The sequence below is a fragment of the Bos taurus genome, chromosome 23 (genome assembly GCF_002263795.3).
Source record: "Bos taurus isolate L1 Dominette 01449 registration number 42190680 breed Hereford chromosome 23, ARS-UCD2.0, whole genome shotgun sequence".
Lineage (NCBI taxonomy): Eukaryota > Metazoa > Chordata > Mammalia > Artiodactyla > Bovidae > Bos > Bos taurus.
In genome coordinates this window covers 50671584-50690978 of record NC_037350.1, presented here as the reverse complement: position 1 = coordinate 50690978, position 19395 = coordinate 50671584, and the positions used below count along the sequence as shown (strand labels likewise).

The window sequence follows — 19395 nt, the reverse complement described above, 5'->3', positions numbered from 1 at the left end:
GGGGTTTGTGTTTGAGGCTTTCATGCTTCTTTGTACGGGATTTACGTGTCTTTTATCTCAAGGCTTCAGGTTATGCTAATCGGGGTCTTTCTCTCTCTTTACATAATGTCCAACTTGTGTAACTGTGTGTTTGGATTGATCATTTTGAATGATTCTTGTTATAAAATCGTACCTATAGGCCCCAAACACACCGAACAATCTAGAAATGGGAGCAAAAGCCCACAGCTCCTTCCCGACCCTCCCAGGCCGTGTCCCAGCACACTCTGTGTGTCAGCAGCGTGTCTCAGCCGTGTTCACGTGTTAGAAGCCCACGGGGGGGTCTGAGGCCCCGAGGAAACCGAGTTTTGTGCATGTACCTGTTTGCTCGTCCAAGCAGAGCGTCAGTGCTAACAACAGTTAAGAGCGGAGTGAGACGTGGCCGACCTGTGGCCTGAATTTGCGTGACACTGATTTTAAATCCATCCTTTCAGCCTCGCCACCATGGATGCACTGTCAGAAGCAAACGGCACGTTTGCCTTGACCCTTCTGAAAAAACTGGGTGAGGGCAACTCGAAGAATGTGCTTATCGCACCCCTAAGCATCTCCTCTGCCCTGGCCATGGTCCTCCTGGGGGCCAGGGGCAACACCGCAGCCCAGATGTGCCAGGTGCGTTCGTGAAGCCGGTTCTGGGCGGCGGCCGATGCTCTTTCCTTTGCCCGTGAGCCGGTGTCCGCGATCTGAGTCCCAAAGGCCTCGCTCGGCAGACAGGCCTTGCTCTCCTGTAGTCAGGGCGTACCTCACTCGTGTGTTTTTATCTGTTTTTTTTTTTTTTTCAGACGCTTTCTCTAAACAAGAGCAGTGGGGGAGGTGAAGATGTCCACCAGGGTTTCCAGAACCTTCTCTGCGAAGTTAATAGGACGGACACACGGTACTTGCTCAGAACCGCCAATAGGCTTTTTGGAGAGAAGACTTACAATTTCCTCTCAGTAAGTCCTACTCCCGATTGCCTGAAGCAGATAGAGACTGAGGTTGTGTGGAGACGGGAGGCGGGCCTTGTGGTGCAGACAGGCCTTGTGGGCTGAGACCCACACGGAGGGCAGGGTGTGGGACCCCAGTCACGACCTCACACTTCCTGGAACCGTTTGGTCATTGGCTGTAAGAGGAGCCCTGTAACAGCCTTGTTCACATATTCATGAAGCTTCAGTGAGATGATTGTCAGAGGACTAACACGGATCATACCACAATTGCAGAGGAGTTGGCCCAAAGAAAGACGTGATTAAATAGAATATTTCTGGTGTTGTTTTTCACATGTTGGAAGTATTTTGTGCATTGTGAGACTTGCTCAATTCTTTTATACATGTAAATATTTTGATTATCTTTTCCTGTGCAGAATTTTTTTTTTAAGTTTATGTCTATTTGACTCTGTTTCTATTTAATTACAGTGCTTCATGATTTTTAAATTTTTTTCATACACACCTCAAGTAACCTGTGAGTGTGTTCTTATTATATAAAACGCAGACAGAGCCAGAGTCCTCCCAAACTCTCTTCCACGTCGCCCCCACACCCAGTCTGAGGGCTTGTCCCCTGTACCTAGAGAAAGGCTTTGCATCTCACTACCTGTGTGGCTGCTGTTGTTCAGTCGCTGAGCCGTGTCCGACTCTTTCTGACCCCATGGGCTGCAGCAGCCCAGGCTCCTCTGTCCTCTACTGCGTCCCAGAGTTTGCTCAGAGTCACGTCCATTGGGTCGGTGATGCATCCAACCCCTCGTCCTCTGTCCCCCCTTCTCCTTTGCCTTCGATGTCTCCCAGCATTAGGGTCTTTTCCGATGGGTCGGCTCTTCGTATCTGGTGGCCACAGTGATGGGGCTTCAGCCTCGGCAGCAGTGTGTGTCTGCCTCACCCTTCCTCACGGTGGTGGGCGGCGTGCTCAGGGGTGGCTGTACCGAGACGCAGCCGCCAGCCCCGGGTGGGCGTGGGGTGGGGCCCAGCCTGGGCCGAGCCGGCAGGGACCCTGTGTGTGTGGTTCTGTCCTGTGTGTGGGTGCTACTCCAGATGGACTTTAGAGGGAAGGGACAGAGGGAGGCTCTCAGATCTCAGTGAATTCTGCCTCATTCCCACCCCGACGGCTGCAGCCCTTCCCGTCATCCTCAGGAAGGGTAGCAGGTGGGCACGTCCACCCTCTGCTCAGCACTGCAGGTGCTCAGCCTTTAACATTCTGATTGCTCACGAGACTGAGCAGCTTTGCATGTCACTCAAACATTTGTATCTTTTCTGAAAGTGCCTATTTATATGTCCTTTGTGTAGTTTTACTTTTGGGGTTTATGTCTTTTTAAAAAAAAATTAGTTCTTTGTATGTTTAGGATAGCAATCCTATTCTGTTATATGACTTTTTTCATTATTTTCCACACTTGTTTCAGACTCTAAATTAACTGTTTTAAAACAGGTGGTGTAAAGTGAATGTAGTCACCATGAGGTCAAATATTGGTAATTTTGTACAGCTCGGTGTGAATTTTTTTTACAACCTGGTTTACTTGTTTTTATCAGTCTTAGCTACATGCTATTTTATTGTCTCTTTGTATGAGCCTTAGATATACAGAAAAGCAAAATTTCCATTAAACAAAAAGAATTGGCTAATTTTCCCTAACTTCTTTTTTTTTCTGGTGGATATTTAAAGAAAAGCATTGATATTTATTTATTTATTTTAATTGGAGACTAATTACTTACAATATTGTAGTGGTTTTGCGATATACTTATGAATCTGCCACGGGTGTACACGTGTTCCCCATCCTGAACCCCCTTCCACCTCCCTCCCCACACCATCCCCCTGGGTCATCCCACTGCACCAGCCTGGAGCATCCTATGTCATGCATCAAACCTGGACTGGCGATTCATTTCATATATGATATTATACATGTTTGAATGCCATTCTCCCAAATCATCCCACCCTCGCCCTCTCCCACAGAGTCCAAAAGACTGTTCTGTACATCTGTGTCTCTTTTGCTGTCTTGCATACAGGGTTATTGTTACTATCTTTCTAAATTCCATATATATGCGTTAGTATACTGTATTGGTGTTTTTCTTTCTGGCTTACTTCACTCTGTATAATAGGTTCCAGTTTCATCCCTCTCATTGGAACTGATTCAAATGTATTCTTTTAATGGCTGAGTAACACTCCATTGTGTATATGTACCACTGCTTTCTTATCCATTCATCTGCTGATGGACATCTAGGTTGCTTCCATGTCCTGGCTATTATAAACAGTGCTGCGATGAACATTGGGGTACACGTGTCTCTTTCAATTCTGGTTTCCTCAGTGTGTATGCCCAGCAGTGGGATTGCTGGATCATAAGGCAGTTCTATTTCCAGTTTTTTAAGGAATCTTCACACTGTTCTCCATAGTGGCTGTACTAGTTTGCATTCCCACCAACAGTGTAAGAGGGTTTCCTTTTCTCCACACCCTCTCCAGCAATTATGCTTGTAGACTTTTGGATAGCACCCATTCTGACTGGTGTGAAATGGTACCTCATAGTGGTTTTCATTTGCATTTCTCTGATAATGAGTGATGTTGAGCATCTCTTCATGTGTTTGTTAGCCACCTCTATGTCTTCTTTGGAGAAATGTCTGTTTAGTTCTTTGGGCCACTTTTTGATTGGATTGTTTATTTTTCTGGAATTGAGCTGCAGCAGTTGCTTGTATATTTTTGAGATTAGTTTTCTGTCCGTTGCTTCATTTGCTATTATTTTCTCCTGTTCTGAAGGCTGTTTTTTCACCTTGCTTAGAGTGTCCTTTGTTGTGCAGAAGCTTTTCATTTTAATTAGGTCCCATTTGTTTATTTTTTCTTTTATTTCCAATATTCTGGGAGGTGGGTCATAGAGGATCCTGCTGTGATGTATGTCAGAGAGTGTTTTGCCTATGTTCTCCTCTAGGAGTTTTATAGTTTCTGGTCTTACATTTAGATCTTTAATCCATTTTGAGTTTATTTTTGTGTATGGTGTTAGAAAGTGTTCTAGTTTCATTCTTTTACAAGTGGTTGACCAGTTTTCCCAGCACCACTTGTTAAAGAGATTGTCTTTTCTCCATTGTATATTCTTGCCTCCTTTGTCAAAGATAAGGTGTCCATAGGTGCGTGGATTTATCTCTGGGCTTTCTATTTTGTGGCATTGATCTAGATCTCTGTCTTTGTGCCAGTACCATACTGTCTTGATGACTGTGGCTTTGTAGTAGAGCCTGAAGTCAGGCAGGTTGATTCCTCCAGTTCCATTCTTCTTTCTCAAGATTGCTTTGGCTATTTGAGCTTTTTTGTGTTTCCATACAAATTGTGAAATTATTTGTTCTAGCTCTGTGAAAAATACCATTGGTAGCTTGATAGGGATTGCATTGAACCTATAGATTGCTTTGGGTAAAATATGGAATGCTTCATGAATTTGCGTGTCATCCCTGCGCAGGGGCCATGCTAATCTTCTCTGTATCGTTCCATTTTACTGTATGTGCTGCCGAAGTGAGCACTCATTGTTTTTTTGATGAATTTGTGGGGGAGAAAGTCGTCTCCCCATCCTATTCCTCTGCCTTCTTAGGAAGCCCCAAGAAAAGCATTGATATTTAGAACGTTATTTTGATATGGAATATAAAATCAAAAGATGAGAAATATTTGTCAGTTATTTCATACTGATCAAGTATTCCCAGAATCCAATACCAATCGCAATGTATAATTAGATATTCCTTTAGTTTGCTTTTTGACTGGTCATTACTTACTAAATAGTATTTTAAGAAGCAGGCACTTGTTTTCAGATGTGTTTAAAAGCTGTTGAAATCACCAAGGGTATGATGAGGCATCGACTTGTAGGTGACCACTTTGCTTCCAGACCATTTTCTTAGACTGAGAGACTGACATCTTTTTCAAAAGCCCCGATTAAGAAGTGGAGCAGTAGGTTGGCAGAGCCTGAATGATGTGAGGGTTCTATGAAAGGAGGCACCCGGACCACGACATGCAGGGTCCAGAGTGTGCGGAGAACTCAGCCACGTGACATCGGACAGAGCCAATTCTCCTGGTCCTCAGAGCACCTCTGAGACGTAGCTACTGCTGCGTCCTTGCTTCCAGGGGGCGAGGAAGCCAGAGAGACACTGCACCTTTCCAGGGTCACACAGCAGTGACGCCCGGAACGTGTGCTGGCGGCAGTGTTGCCGCATCGCCTCTCTTGAATGGCTGTGTTGTTGTTGTTTAGTCGCTAAGTCGTGTCTGACTCCTTGCAACCCATGGACTGTAGCCCTCCAGGCTCCTCTGTGCGTGGGACTGTCCAGGCAAGAATACTGGAATGCGTTCCCATTTCCTTCTCCAGAGGATCTTCCGCACGAGATCAAACCCTTGTCTCCAACGTTTGCAGGCGAATTCTTTACCACTGTGCCACCTGGGAAGCCTGTGATTTTACTCAGTTATTTATTCAATGTAGTTGAAAATGGAGAAACCGGATTGAAGTTTAATTCTGCACATTCGTTTGTACATTACACAAGTAACCGTCAAATGATCGGTGTTGAGGTCGGCGCGGTGAAGAAGTAAGGTGTTGGGGTTGTCTGTTTCTGTAGCCATGTGATTCTGTCATTCCATCTCTCCTAGTCTTTCAAAGATTCCTGCCGCAAATTCTACCAAGCAGAGATGGAAGAGCTGGACTTTGTCTGTGCTACAGAGGAGTCCAGGAAGCACATAAATACCTGGGTAGCCGAAAAGACAGAAGGTGAGGACGTGTCACTACTTCTGTTTGCACAGTATTTGAATCAGTCTTATTTTCCATCAGTTCCTTCCCAAGACCATCAAATGTAAACAGAAATGGCTTTTTTTCTCTATAAAACTGAAAACTTTCAAATCCACTTCTGAAATTTAATCAGTAATCAATTTCTCTAGCTTCCCCCCTCCTCATCAGTATTTGGTGCACCTCTTCCAGAGCAATCGCACTTTGACTTTTGGCTGTTGCAGTTAATGTTCATATAGTCTGCCTTTTCACAAAGGGTGGGAGGAAGACTCTGGATCGGGCTCCACCTCCCTGCCTGTGCAGCAGAGCGCATGCTCTGCGGGTCGCTGAGCATCACTGCAGGACACTCGGTCAAGCCCTCGTCCACCTGCGCTTCTTCGTTTTCGTGCTCTGCACTCTGGCTTCGGCCTCTTCCCTTCAGGACAGTCCCCTCACATTGTAGACCGAACATTCCTTTTTCTGTCACTGTGAATTATCCTGCCCTATTATTTGTTCATTGTATGTGTTTTATGCAACTCATGGTATTTTCTGAGCGGAGACATTAAGGTTTTTGTCGCTGATTTAGCTTTAGGGGCCAGGCTCCCTGCATGGGTTTCCCTGGTGGCTCGGATGGTAAAGATACACCTGCCAATGTAGGAGAGGCGGGTTGGATCCCTGGGTCAGAAAGATCCCCTGGAGAAGGAAATGGGAACCTGCTCCAGTATTCTTGCCTGGGGAACCCCATGGATGCAACACCCTGGTGGGCTACAGTCCACAGAGTCACAAAGAGTGGGACCCAACTTAGTGAGTAAACAGACAACTCCCTGTTCGTGGTTGTCTGGGGGACAGGGAACCCTCTGGTCTGTGCACTGACTCCTGCATGGGACGGACCAGTAAGTACTGTGCCCTTCACCTCCACGAGGTAACCCTGTTAGCTAACTGGTTCTTTAAATCTTTGCAGGTAAAATTAGAGACTTGCTGTCTGCAAATTCTGTCTACCCCATGACATGTCTGGTTCTCGTGAATGCCATCTACTTCAAAGGGAACTGGGACAAACAGTTTTACAAAGTGCACACCAAGGAAAGGCCTTTCCAAGTCAGCAAGGTGAACAAGAATGTGTCATAAAGCAAAGGAGGTTCTTGGAAATGGTCTCTGGGGTCCCCTTGGTTTATGGAGCTTGAGAGGAGGCTGACCTTAAGGAATTTGTGCTTCTTGTGGCCCTGGCGGTCAGATGTGGATCTGGGCAAACCCTGGCTTCCTCTTCCCTTATTCCTCCTCTGCTGTATCATCAGGGGAGGTCCATGCGGCCGGTGTTCCGTCTTGTATCACACATCCCACGGGGCAGCTCACAGGTCTCTGGGCCTCCAAGAACTCCGGAGATCCAGTTCAAACTCCAGACCGTGGCTGTGACGCTCCATGGGCCTGGATCCTACCATCTGTCCCTCTCCTGTCAGGAGCTACCTATACAGATGCCTTTCTCTGCAGAGCTATCCAGAAGCCTCCCTAGCGGTCTCCGCAGCCCAGGTTCCTGGTTCCTGTGTCCCTCCTCTGAGCTCTCACAGAGCCCGTGGCCTCTCACAGTGGCTCTGATCTCCCAGAGCCCCTCGGGCCCATGTGCAGGACCAGGGAGGTTACTTGGAAGTTTTCCTGAGGACCGTGGCTGGGCTGAGAGTGGTGGGGGTAGGAAGCACAAGTCAGATTGTTTTGTCTTATTTTTTTTTTAATAATTGTATCTATTTATCTTGGCTGTGCCGGGTCTTCTTGCCGCGAGCCTTTCCTGCAGCTGCCGTGGCGGAGGCCCTCTTGGCTCAGTGCTCGGGCTTCTCCTGCCGGTGCTTCTCTTGGTGCAGAGCTCAGGCTCCAGGCCCGTGACTTCAGGAGCTGCGGCTCCCGGGCTCTCAGCCCAGGCTCAGTAGTTGTGGCCCGTGGGCTTAGAAGCCCCTGGGCTGTGGGGTGTTCCCAGACCAGGGATGGAGCCTGTGTCTCCTGCATTGGAAGGCTGGTTATTTACCCCTGAGCCACCAGGGCAGCCCTGTTGTCTTTAAAACTAGAGCAACATGGTTTGCTCATGGGTCACCTGTGGGGCGCGAAAGGCACCCAGGACTCTCCAGGGTTTGGCGGCGGGATGAGTGGTGTCGTCACGAGCAGAGATGGGAAGGTATAGATGGAGCACGTGGAGGGGAACACGAGCCGCCAGTGTGGGAGCCGAACTGGAGGCTCCTTTGCATCCAGATGCAGATGTCAGGTGGGCAGGAGCCGGGGGAGAGGTCCTGCCGACAAAGTCCATGTGGAGACCTCCTGGGTCAGCAGGAGAACAGCTCCTGAGGCCTGAGCGCTGGGAACCAGGGGTGGGAGCTGGAGCCGTGCAGATGAGCTGATGACATAGAACTGAGGTGAGTCTGGAAGACAAGACAGAGTGTGTGGGCGCAGGTGGACGGCTCTGATGACTCGTCCAGCATGTCCACAGGTCTTATTTCAACTTAAGGTTTATCCATTTCCTTTATAGAATGTGCAGAAACCTGTGCAAATGATGTTCAGGAAGTCCACCTTTAAAATGACCTACATTGCAGAAATCTGCACCCAGATTCTGGTGCTTCCCTATGTCGGCCAAGAGCTGAACATGGTCATCCTGCTGCCCAGAGAAAGAACTGACTTGAACACGGTAACCAGGCAGCCATGGCCCCGGGGCCCAGGGTCTAATCTGGATCCCTGCCGGGCACTGGGCTCTGGGAACTCGTGTGCAGCCGGCAGGCCGCCCCGGGCCCACAGGGCGCGGAGCGTGGGTCGCAGCGGACGGTCCCAGAGGCAGCACTGATGCAGCCACTGAGATCTCCTACCTTCTCCTCCAGGTCGAGAAGGCCCTGACCTACGAGAAATTTGTCGTGTGGACGAAGCCGGACATGCTGGCCGAGGAGGAGGTGGAGGTGTTCCTGCCCCGCTTCACGCTGGAGGAGAGTTACGACATGGAGTGCGTCCTCCGAGACCTGGGCATGACCGACGGCTTCAACACGGCCCGGGCCGACTTCATCGGGCTGTCGTGCCAGCCAGGCCTGCACCTGTCCAAGGTCGTGCACAAGCCCTTCGTGGAGGTCACCGAGGAGGGCACGGAGGCCGTGGCCACCTCAGAGGCCAGGATCAGGGGGCTATCCCTGAGGACCGTGCCCCGGTTCTGTGCCAACCGCCCCTTCCTCTTCTTCATCCAGCACAGCAGTACCGGGGCCATCCTGTTCTGCGGCCGCTTCTGCTCGCCGTGACGAGGTGGGGGGGCCCCCAGTGCCCCTCACCGCTCTCCCCGATCTCTGCCAAGAGCTGGAACCCCGGTGACCTTGGCGAAGGTCCACAAATAAAGGGCTGATTGAGTCCGCCTGTGTGTGTGTGTCTGTGTTGTGTGTCTGTGGGTGTGTCTGTGTGTGTGTTTGCGTGCCTCTGTGCGTCTGTGTGTGTCTGTGTGTGTGCACGCGCCCGTGTGTGTGTGTGTATGCGCCTGTGTGTGTCTGTGTGTGTCTCTTTAGTGTGCGTGTGTGTGTGTCTGTGTGTGTGTGTGTGTCTGTGTTTGGTGTGTGTATGTCTGTGTGTGTGTCTGTGTGTGTGTGTCTGTGTGTCTGTGATGTGTGTATGTCTGTGTGTGTGTGTCTGTGTGTGTGTGCGTGCGTGTGTGTGTGTGTGTGCCTACCCATGTGTTCTCGTGTCCCGTGCCTTCTCAGAACTGCAGCTGCCATCGGAGGTGGGTGCTCGGTGGTCCTGTCGGTGGGGAGCACTGGCTGCCTGCTCTCTGGGTCCTCCCTCTGCCCGCCCCGTCCAGGCCTTTGGGGAGAGCACTGTCTGCTCCGGGCCTGGAAGGATGAGCGGGGCTTCCTTGTCTCCTCTGCTCAGTGGCCCTGCTCCTGAGACCAGAGCGAAGCAGAGGCTATGGCAGCCACAGGCAGGAGGAGCAGGCCTCAGAGACCCCCAAACGTGAGCCCTCCAGAAACCAGCAGAAGAGGGGAGGGCCGTGAACCCAGACCAGAGAAGTCCATCCCCGAGCCTCTGTGTCTGCACTGGAGGGTCTGTGGTCAGAGGCGAGTTCAACTGCTTGACCGTGCACACTCCTGAGCATGCTCAGTTGCCCACGGGGTCAGAGATGAGCAGACAGGTCCTGTTCACGAGATGGGGGCGTTTCAGACCACGTCATGGATGTACACTGGGTGACTTTCCATCCTGCCACTGGTACTGGAGATAAAGAGGCGGCTAAGGTTTCAACCAATCCATCCTAAAGGAAATCAGTCCTGAATGTTCATTGGAAGGATTGATGCTGAACCTGAAACTCTAATACTCTGGCCACATGATGCGAAGAACTGACTCATTTGAAAAGGCCTTGATGCTGGGAAAGATTGAAGGCAGGAGGAGAAGGGGATGACAGAGGATGAGATGGTTGGATGCCATCACTGACTTGATGGACATGAGTTTGAGTAACTCTGGTGATGGACAGGGAGGCCTGGCGTGCTGCGATTCATGGGGTCACAAAGAGTCGGACTCGACTGAGTGACTGAACTGCATGAAGCTTTCTGCAGCTGCCCATGTTCCCTGCTGAGACGTGGGGCCCACGCCAAGCCAATGCTGAGGTTTGGGTAGAGAGCAATGCGATGTCCACTGGCTTCCCTGTGGTGTCATCAGAAGCTGGGCTCCCTCTAACCTAATGGTGTGACCAACATTCTCAGCCTGTCTCTAGTCCGCTGTCTCTGATGCTCCCAAGTCAGCACCTGAGCCGTGAGGAGAGACAGGCTGCAGAGACGCTGCCCTTGGGAGCGGCGGCGGGTGGGCCAGCGGCGTCAGCGCCCCCCTCGCCCCAGCCTGGACCACTGTCACCTGAAATGAGCTGTCTGTCCCTCCAGGGTCTGAGGCGTCTGTCCTTCATCCCCACCAGGCCGTCAGTGGGAAGCTGTGACGATGGACACAGTAGGCCCGTGTGTTACAGAACCTGTCACACAGCTCGGCCTCTGCGCATCTCTTTCTTAGCTGGATCTACTGCGTTAAATGTCATTGGCAGTTTCTGCAAAACTGTATTTTTCAATATGATCTTATTAAAATTTTTAAATAAAATCGCCTTAGAATCTTCCGTGCATTTGTTATCAATAAACTTGGAATTCCTGTCCTCGTCATAGTCCTTCCCTGGTGGCTCAGAGCAGGAAGAATCGCCTGCAGTGCGGGAGACTGGGCTTCGATCCCCTGGTTTGGGAAGGTCCCCGGGAGATACTGGGCTCCCACTCCAGGATTCCGGCCTAGAGAATCCCACAGACTCAGGGTCGCAGAGACAGACCCTGATCTTGTCTGTGACCAGCTCGGCTTCAAGGAGGAGTGGCTGGTGGGCCTCCCTGAGCCCCCCAGAAGGACCGCGGCTCAGTGCTCTGCTTTCATTGTCTTCAGATCCTTTATAGCTTTTGAGCAGAGGGTCCTGCGTTCTCATTTTGCTCCAGACCCTGCAAATTACGGAGCCAGTCCTGCCGTGGACTATAGTACCTTTTATGGAGAAATATAGTCTTTTTTTCAGATGTTGAGTAGCAGGTAAGCTCAAAGCAAATCCTGAGAAATGAAAGATCTTCTCAATCCACTCTTTCCACATTAAAATATATACACATTTTGGTCGGGATATACAACATTTGGTCCATAGTTGGCTTTTGAACTCCACACAGCATGTGTTTCCATGAGAGAAAGAAGTAGCCCAGTTCAGATCATTTCAGTCGCTCAGCCGTGTCTTATTCTTTGCAAGCCCATGGACTGCAGCACGCCAGGCCCCCTGTCCATCACCAACTCCCGGAGTTTACTTAAACTCATGTCCATTGAGTCGGTGATGCCATCCAAGCATCTCATCCTCTGCCTTCTCTTCTCCTCTGCCTTCAAACTTTCCCACCATCTGGGTCTTTTTCAGTGAGTCAGCTCTTCGCATCAGGTGGCCAAGTATTGGAGTTTCAGCTTCAGCATCAGTCCTTCCATGAAAATTCAGGACTGATTTCCTTTAGGATGGACTGGTTGGATCTCCTTGCAGTCCAAAGGACTCTCAAGAATCTTCTCCACACCACAGTTCAAAGCAAATCAAATCTCTCTCTTATGGAGGGCCGTGAACCCAGACCAGAGAAGTCCATCCCCGAGCCTCTGTGTCTGCACTGGAGGGTCTGTGGTCAGAGGCGAGTTCAACTGGCTTGACCGTGCACACTCCTGAGCATGCTCAGTTGCCCACGGGGTCAGAGATGAGCAGACAGGTCCTGTTCACGGCTTAAGCCTTGATGCCATGGGAAGATTGAAGCAGGGGGAAGGGATGAGAGTATGGTTGGTTGGATGCCATCACTGACTTGATGGACATGAGTATTGAGTAACTCTGGGTGATGGACAGGGGAGGCCCTGGCGATTGCTGCGATTGCATGGGTCACAAAGAGTCGGACTCGAGCTGAGTGACTGAACTGCATGAAGCTTTCTGCAGCTGCCCATGTTCCCTGCTGAGACGTGGGCCCACGCCAAGCCAATGCTGAGGTTTGGGTAGAGAGCAATGCGATGTCCACTGGCTTCCCTGTGGTGTCATCAGAGCTGGGCTCCCTCTAACCTAATGGGTGTGACCAACATTCTCAGCCTGTCTCTAGTCCGCTGTCTCTGATGCTCCCAAGTCAGCACCTGAGCCGTGAGGAGAGACAGGCTGCAGAGACGCTGCCCTTGGGAGCGGCGGCGGGTGGCCAGCGGCGTCAGCGCCCCCCTCGCCCCAGCCTGGACCACTGTCACCTGAAATGAGCTGTCTGTCCCTCCAGGGTCTGAGGCGTCTGTCCTTCATCCCCACCAGGCCGTCAGTGGGAAGCTGTGACGATGGACACAGTAGGCCCGTGTGTTACAGAACCTGTCACACAGCTCGGCCTCTGCGCATCTCTTTCTTAGCTGGATCTACTGCGTTAAATGTCATTGGCAGTTTCTGCAAAACTGTATTTTTCAATATGATCTTATTAAAATTTTTAAATAAAATCGCCTTAGAATCTTCCGTGCATTTGTTATCAATAAACTTGGAATTCCTGTCCTCGTCATAGTCCTTCCCTGGTGGCTCAGAGCAGGAAGAATCGCCTGCAGTGCGGGAGACTGGGCTTCGATCCCTGGTTTGGGAAGGTCCCCGGGAGATACTGGCTCCCCACTCCAGGATTCCGGCCTAGAGAATCCCACAGACTCAGGGTCGCAGAGACAGACCCTGATCTTGTCTGTGACCAGCTCGGCTTCAAGGAGGAGTGGCTGGTGGGCCTCCCTGAGCCCCCCAGAAGGACCCGCGGCTCAGTGCTCTGCTTTCATTGTCTTCAGATCCTTTATAGCTTTTGAGCAGAGGGTCCTGCGTTCTCATTTTGCTCCAGACCCTGCAAATTACGGAGCCAGTCCTGCCGTGGACTATAGTACCTTTTATGGAGAAATATAGTCTTTTTTTCAGATGTTGAGTAGCAGGTAAGCTCAAAGCAAATCCTGAGAAATGAAAGATCTTCTCAATCCACTCTTTCCACATTAAAATATATACACATTTTGGTCGGGATATACAACATTTGGTCCATAGTTGGCTTTTGAACTCCACACAGCATGTGTTTCCATGAGAGAAAGAAGTAGCCCAGTTCAGATCATTTCAGTCGCTCAGCCGTGTCTTATTCTTTGCAAGCCCATGGACTGCAGCACGCCAGGCCCCCCTGTCCATCACCAACTCCCGGAGTTTACTTAAACTCATGTCCATTGAGTCGGTGATGCCATCCAAGCATCTCATCCTCTGCCTTCTCTTCTCCTCCTGCCTTCAAACTTTCCCACCATCTGGGTCTTTTTCAGTGAGTCAGCTCTTCGCATCAGGTGGCCAAAGTATTGGAGTTTCAGCTTCAGCATCAGTCCTTCCATGAAAATTCAGGACTGATTTCCTTTAGGATGGACTGGTTGGATCTCCTTGCAGTCCAAAGGACTCTCAAGAATCTTCTCCACACCACAGTTCAAAAGCATCAATTCTTCGGCACTCAGCTTTCTTTACGGTCCAACTCTCCCATCCACACGTGAGCACGGGAAAAACGAGGCAGCCCAGCGCGACCATTAACTTTGTCTGTCGCCTTGACTGGGCCAGAGGACCAGTTAACTGGTCTAACACCAATCAAGATGTTTCCGTGAAGGTAGCTTTTACAGGAAATGAGGATTAAATGAGTCGACTTTGAGTAAGGCAGACTGGCCGCCAGCACGTGGGTGGGCCTGGTCCAGTCAGTTGAACGTGACTGAGGTCCCCTAAGGAAGAGGTGCTTTCCTCCAGAGGCCTGTGGACTCAGGCTGCACAGAACCCTTCCCTTCCCCCACCTCCGGCAGCAGGGCACAGTCTCCCCCGTCCCTTCCTCTCTCTGTGTTCAAACCTCAGAAATCGCCCGGAAAATGGTGGCTGTCTGCTTTAGCGCCTGCACTGCCCAGCCCTGTAGTTCCACCACTCACTCACAGCCTCCCGGAAGGAGGACGCGGATGGTCCTGGCAGTTCGCCCTGCCTCTATTTGCAACTTTCCTTGGTTATCTGAGGTCAAGGTGCAGGCGGCATGTTCCCCGCTCCTGGCAGAAACAGTCGTCTTCCTCTTCTGAGCCAGCGTCCTCGTGTCAATGTCCCTCTGGCCTTGTGCTCACCCTCAGCGTTCCTGTGGGCTTCTCCGGTGAAGTATCCGCCTGCCAGTGCAGCAGATGAAGGGTTGATCCCTGGGTCGGGAAGATCCCCTGGAGGAGGAAACCCCTCCAGGATTCTTGCCTGGGAAACCCTGTGGACCGAGGAGCCTGGTGGGCTACAGTCCACGGGGCCACAGAGTTGGTCACAAATTAGCGACTGAGCAAAGCAAGTAAGATAAAGCCTCGAGCAGAGAGGTGCCGGTTGACACAGTCACGCCCCCCTCCCCGTCTTACCCACCCAGGACTGCTTTTGTCCTCAGGTGCCCCCAGAGGCACAGGTGGCCCTTCCCCGGCTTCATGGAGTGGTCTCAGGACCGCAGAGCCAAGCGCTTTGTCATCCACTGGGAATCTGGAGGAAAGATCCCATGATGATCCATCTGCTTGTGAAAATGGGGCTGAAACAATACGGCCATTCCTCATAGCCTCCACACAGAAGGCCCGCATGAGGTCCAGTTCCACTTCTGGGTGTGTCCCCAGAAGAACTGAGAGCAGGGTCTCAGACAGACACTCGCAGCCACGTGTCTGCAGCAGCGTTATTCTCAGCAGCCAGGTGTGCAGGCCTCCCACCCGTCCATCCGAGACAAACGGTAACAGAGTGTAGTCTCCACACAACGGAGACGCACCCGCCTTTAAGAGGAAGGTGAGCCGGACACAGGCTCTGACACGGATGACCCTCGGGGATGTGACGCCAAGTGAAACACATCCGTCCAAAAGAACAAATCCTGTGCGATCCCACTCACATTCTTGCCAAAATCTGTCCTCCCTTTCTTCCACAATCTCCCGAGTTTAAATTAAAGTGGAGGTAGCCTGGTTCAGGCTTCAGGAAAAGGGCAGCATACCTCTGACCGACTTCAGACCCTGGACCCTGCTGTCCCTCATACCTGCCTGCAAGCATGACAATCGTTACCAGCAAGTCAAGGGGCACTTTACATATGAAAGTGCATGGGCCTTGGAATTTCTTAGCTCCTGATGTTAGGCGCCAGTCTAAGGAATCTTCTGACTCACAAGGTGAAACAAACAGCATTGTCACAGTTAAAGAAAAAACCGGAGCTGCGTTTTTTTCACTGAGCCGATGATGATATCAATGTGCAGCCTGGGATTATAAATGGCAGCCCCCATAAGCGCAGTGTGAAGTCTCAACAGCCCGGGATCCTTTCCTAGCTGGGGGTCCAGACCGACCTCATTCGGCATTTCCCAGGGAAACTCCAGTCTGGAGGTCGGCTGGGAACCCACCTCGGTGATGTGAGTGCTGTCACTTCTCTCTATGGTTTCTATTTCTTTTCTTTTTATACCTGCATGCTGAAATTAAGTCAAGGAATCTATTGACAATTAAACCTGTTTATTTGTGTGTAACAAGCTGGAATCCAGATTGCCAGGAGAAATATCAATAACCTCAGATATGCAGATGACGCCACCCTTATGGCAGAAAGCCAGGAGGAACTACAGAGCCTTTGATGAAAGTGAAAGAGAAGAAGGAGAATTTGACTGAAAACTCAGCATTCAAAAAGGGAAGATCATGGCATCTGGTCCCATCACTTCATGGCAAATAGATGGGAAAACAGTGGAGCTGTGAGAGACTTCATTTTCTTGGGCTCCAAAATCACTGCAGATGGTGATTGCAGCTATGAAATTAAGACGCTTGCTCCGTGGATGAAAACTTATGTCTAACCTATACAGCATATTAAAAAGCAAGACGTTTCTTTGCTGACAAAGGTTCATATAGGGAAAGCTATGGTTTTTCCATTAGTCATATATGGATAGGACAGTTGGATCATAAAGAAGACTGAGCATCACAGAATTGATGCTTTTGAACTGTGGTGTTGTAGAAGACTCTTGAAAGTCCCTTCGACTGCAAGGAGATCAAACCCGTCAATCCTAAAGGAAATCAGTCCTGAATATTGGAAGGACTGATGTTGAAGCTGAAGCTCCAATATTTTGGCAACATGAAGCAAAAACCTGACTCATTGGATAAGACCCTGATGCTGGGAAAGACTGGGGGCTGGAGGAGAAGGGGGTGACAGAGGATGAGATGGTTGCACCGACTCGATGAGTTTGAGCAAGCTCCAGGAGTTTGTGATGGACAGGGAGGCCTGGAATGCTGCAGTCCATGCAGTCACAAAGAGTTGGCCATGACTGAGGGGCTAAGCTGAACAGAACATGGGGTTTCTCTTGTTAAGGAATCCTTCAAACGGAAAATGAAGGTAAAACTGGCAAACCAATTCAGGACATGGGGATTTAAATATGGCTCTTCTTTGCGAAGAACTGCGCTCTTTATCTGCAGAACTCTGTCCTGGATGGTAGGGCAGACAGCAACCCGAAGGCGAGCCAGCAGCAGTCGGGGCTCTCTGCGGTTCTCGGCTCAGACTCACCTGCTTCCTCAGCCACATCTCCCCCTGCTTACAGCTGGGTCACACCTGCCCTGCCCCGGGCGTGTGGCTCTGAGGCTCTGAGGCTCTAAAAGCTGAGTGTGCGTGGTTCCGGCTCAGAGAAGTGTTGGCAGCTGGTGCACAGGGAAAGGGGCTCTCGCCCACCAGGGCCTGTTGCCCAGAGTCACGGGTTATGAGCCCGGGCAGCCACGACTGGCTGCTTGTGAGTAATCAGGTGTCTTGGTTTCCGATAAACGATCACCACAAACTCAGGGTCAATGTGTCCTGGAACCTCGCCATATGTACAATGTTAACATATGCTTGATATCGTGTATATAATTTCACATGTAATATGATTAACAACAGCAGTTAGTGCCAGGGTATGTGCACGTTCGCCTGAGGTGCGTCCAGGGAACCCAACTGGGGTTCCCCGGGGTCCTGGTTCTGCTCATGGAGCAGGTAATCTCTGGCCAGGGTGGGGGTCGGGGTGGTGGGGGATACAGGAATCACCTATACTCTCATTGTGACAAAGTCTCCGCTGGGTCTGGAAAATTCTATGAAGTTGCTGGTGAACCATTTTCACTTTCATTTCTACATATGCTCTTCCCTGTATTCCCCAGGCCAGGTTAGATTCAGTCCCAAAGAGATTTTTCCTGTCTTCCTCCGGTTATCATGACTTATGCCCTCCTGGGCTGAATGAGTCTGTGACACCATTATCAGCTGGTGGGCACTGTCCCCCCTTAAAGACAGGTAGCGTGCCCGGAGGTATTTTTGTTGTCATAATGGAGGGAGGTGCAGCTGGCCTCTAGTGGAGGAGCACAGGAACCACATCAGGAATGGTCATCTGACCCCACTCGTCAGCCATGCTGCCTGTGAGCAATGCTGGCCGGACACGTAATCGGGCCCCTTTCACGTCGGAACCCACCACATCTCCAGCACAGCGGTGTGTCTGGAGGTTTCTCTTCGGGGGCCTAGTGGGTGTCGTGCAAAGTCAGTGGTGGTATTTCCCATCAACAGTGGTGGAGGCAGATGTTTACCAAGCTTCCCATCACTTCTCACTGAAGTTAACGAACGTGACACGCAGTGTCTTCTGGAAACTGCCCACCAACTCTGTGGAGCAAATAGGTGTAAATGCTGTCAGGAAGTCAGGTTCAGACATTCGTGAAAAGGAAATACCAGCAATGCTAGCACATGCCTTAAACGCGGGCTGAGAGATACACGTCTGCAACTCTGATTTTGAATTTTAATATTGCTTCTGAATTATGTCTGCCTCCTTTCTTGTTTCTGCAGCCCCCCTCCCTGGCGTCACTCCCAATACACCCACCCCATGTAGCCCAGCCTGTGTGTCCCCCCGACTCCCTGTTCCCGCTGTCCTGTAGGAGGACCACCCTGGGTCCTCCCTTCCCAGCTCTCCGCTCCTGGGCAGGTCACCGCCACCCTCACCGCCCACCCAGGACCTCTCACCTCTTTCTGAGGCACACTGCGATTGCTTCAGTTCTGAGTCTCAGGGAATTTTACCCCTATCATTTGACTTGCTTCTTAAGTGTCTCTTTAGGTCCAACCTGGTCCTTTCCTCTGTGTCATAAATCCACATTAGGACTGAACAGGGTTTTTAGAGACAAGCCTCTTGTAAAACTGAAGCTTTCAATCTGTGTAGTTTTCATAAAATTCCTTGGTCTGGAAAAAACCCTCCGAACGGCCATACTTGAAGTCCCGCTTCTCTGCCATGTGACACACAGCGTGGTGGGGGGGGGGGGGCGGAGATTAGTGAGCCAGAGGAGGGGTCCCGGCCCTCTGACTGGGCTGCAGAGCCAAGAGCACCTCTGTGACTCACACATCCTTCCTCTCAGCTCCTGGTGCCATTTTGGGGGCTTGACCTCACTGGGGGTGGTGCTGGGTCAGCCTCGGGATCCAGGAATCTCCTGGTTAATCAACGTTCGTTTTTAGCCATCAGCCTGATCTGTCTTTCAGTGTTGCCAAACACTGGGACACCTTCCTGGGCTCGGGTCCCCTCCTCCTGGCCACCTCTTGTTTCTTTACAGAAGCTAAAACACTTGAGGACAGGGGTGCAGGGAGCAGGGGAGCCGACTGCCCAGCACTTTATGTGTGGAACCCTGGAACCACCAGGCGCCCTTCTCTGGGTCCCGTGTGCTGGGTGCAGGCCCTTCCCGATCTGGCTGACTTGGATTTCAAGCCTCCTTCCTGCCACCGACTTCTCCTCAATCCCCTCCTGATCACATGCCCCCATCCCCCAGTGGCCACCTCCCAGGACCTCCCAGGTCATTCTCAGAGGACCTGTTCACTGACATCACCGGGAAGACCCAGATCTAAAATGCTGTTTCCCTCTGCGTCTGGCTGAAGAGCTTTAACATTTGTGCATAATCACATCCTTCAGGAAGCCTCACCATCCCTTTAGAAATCAGTCCAGTCACTGCAGTTGATGGTACGGACACAAAATCAAGTCAAGGAGAATGAGGCTGTCCTAAGGCTGGTTACCTAGTGGGGAACACAGAAGCTCCTCCATAAAGTCCATCTGGAGTGAAGTGTCTGCCCGGGACTTTCTTGGGGAATTTGTGTGTGGCTGCCACCATCTGGATGTTTTCTCATAAGATCTAGGAAATACCTCTGAGCACTTCTGGTGTTCTCATCACCTGTAAGGCACCT

General features: G+C 50.8%; 1 protein-coding gene and 1 non-coding gene across 2 annotated transcripts; one reads left to right on the top strand and one right to left on the bottom strand.

Moving 5' to 3' along the window:
* The first annotated feature begins 344 nt into the window (after positions 1-344).
* On the top strand, positions 345-9190 carry LOC132342099 (serpin B6-like). The gene is made up of 6 exons (XM_015460020.3): positions 345-645; positions 816-965; positions 5590-5707; positions 6663-6805; positions 8208-8363; positions 8551-9190. Exons 1-6 carry the CDS (start codon positions 481-483, stop codon positions 8953-8955), a joined length of 1137 nt encoding a protein of 378 aa, XP_015315506.2. The 5' UTR covers positions 345-480; the 3' UTR covers positions 8956-9190.
* LOC112443920 (U6 spliceosomal RNA) lies at positions 4379-4484 on the bottom strand. The gene has a single exon (XR_003032321.1). It is a non-coding gene; the product is annotated as a U6 spliceosomal RNA (small nuclear RNA).
* Positions 9191-19395: the final 10205 nt, after the last annotated feature.

What these genes read in the sequence shown, in the direction of transcription:
- LOC132342099 (XM_015460020.3), top strand. Translation starts at nt 481, where the DNA reads ATGGATGCACTGTCAGAAGCAAACGGCACGTTTGCCTTGACCCTTCTG. An exon ending in GGTAGCCGAAAAGACAGAAG is followed by an intron (nt 5,708 to 6,662) that starts GTGAGGACGTGT and finishes AAATCTTTGCAG; the next exon opens with GTAAAATTAGAGACTTGCTG. An exon ending in GGCCTTTCCAAGTCAGCAAG is followed by an intron (nt 6,806 to 8,207) that starts GTGAACAAGAAT and finishes TTTCCTTTATAG; the next exon opens with AATGTGCAGAAACCTGTGCA.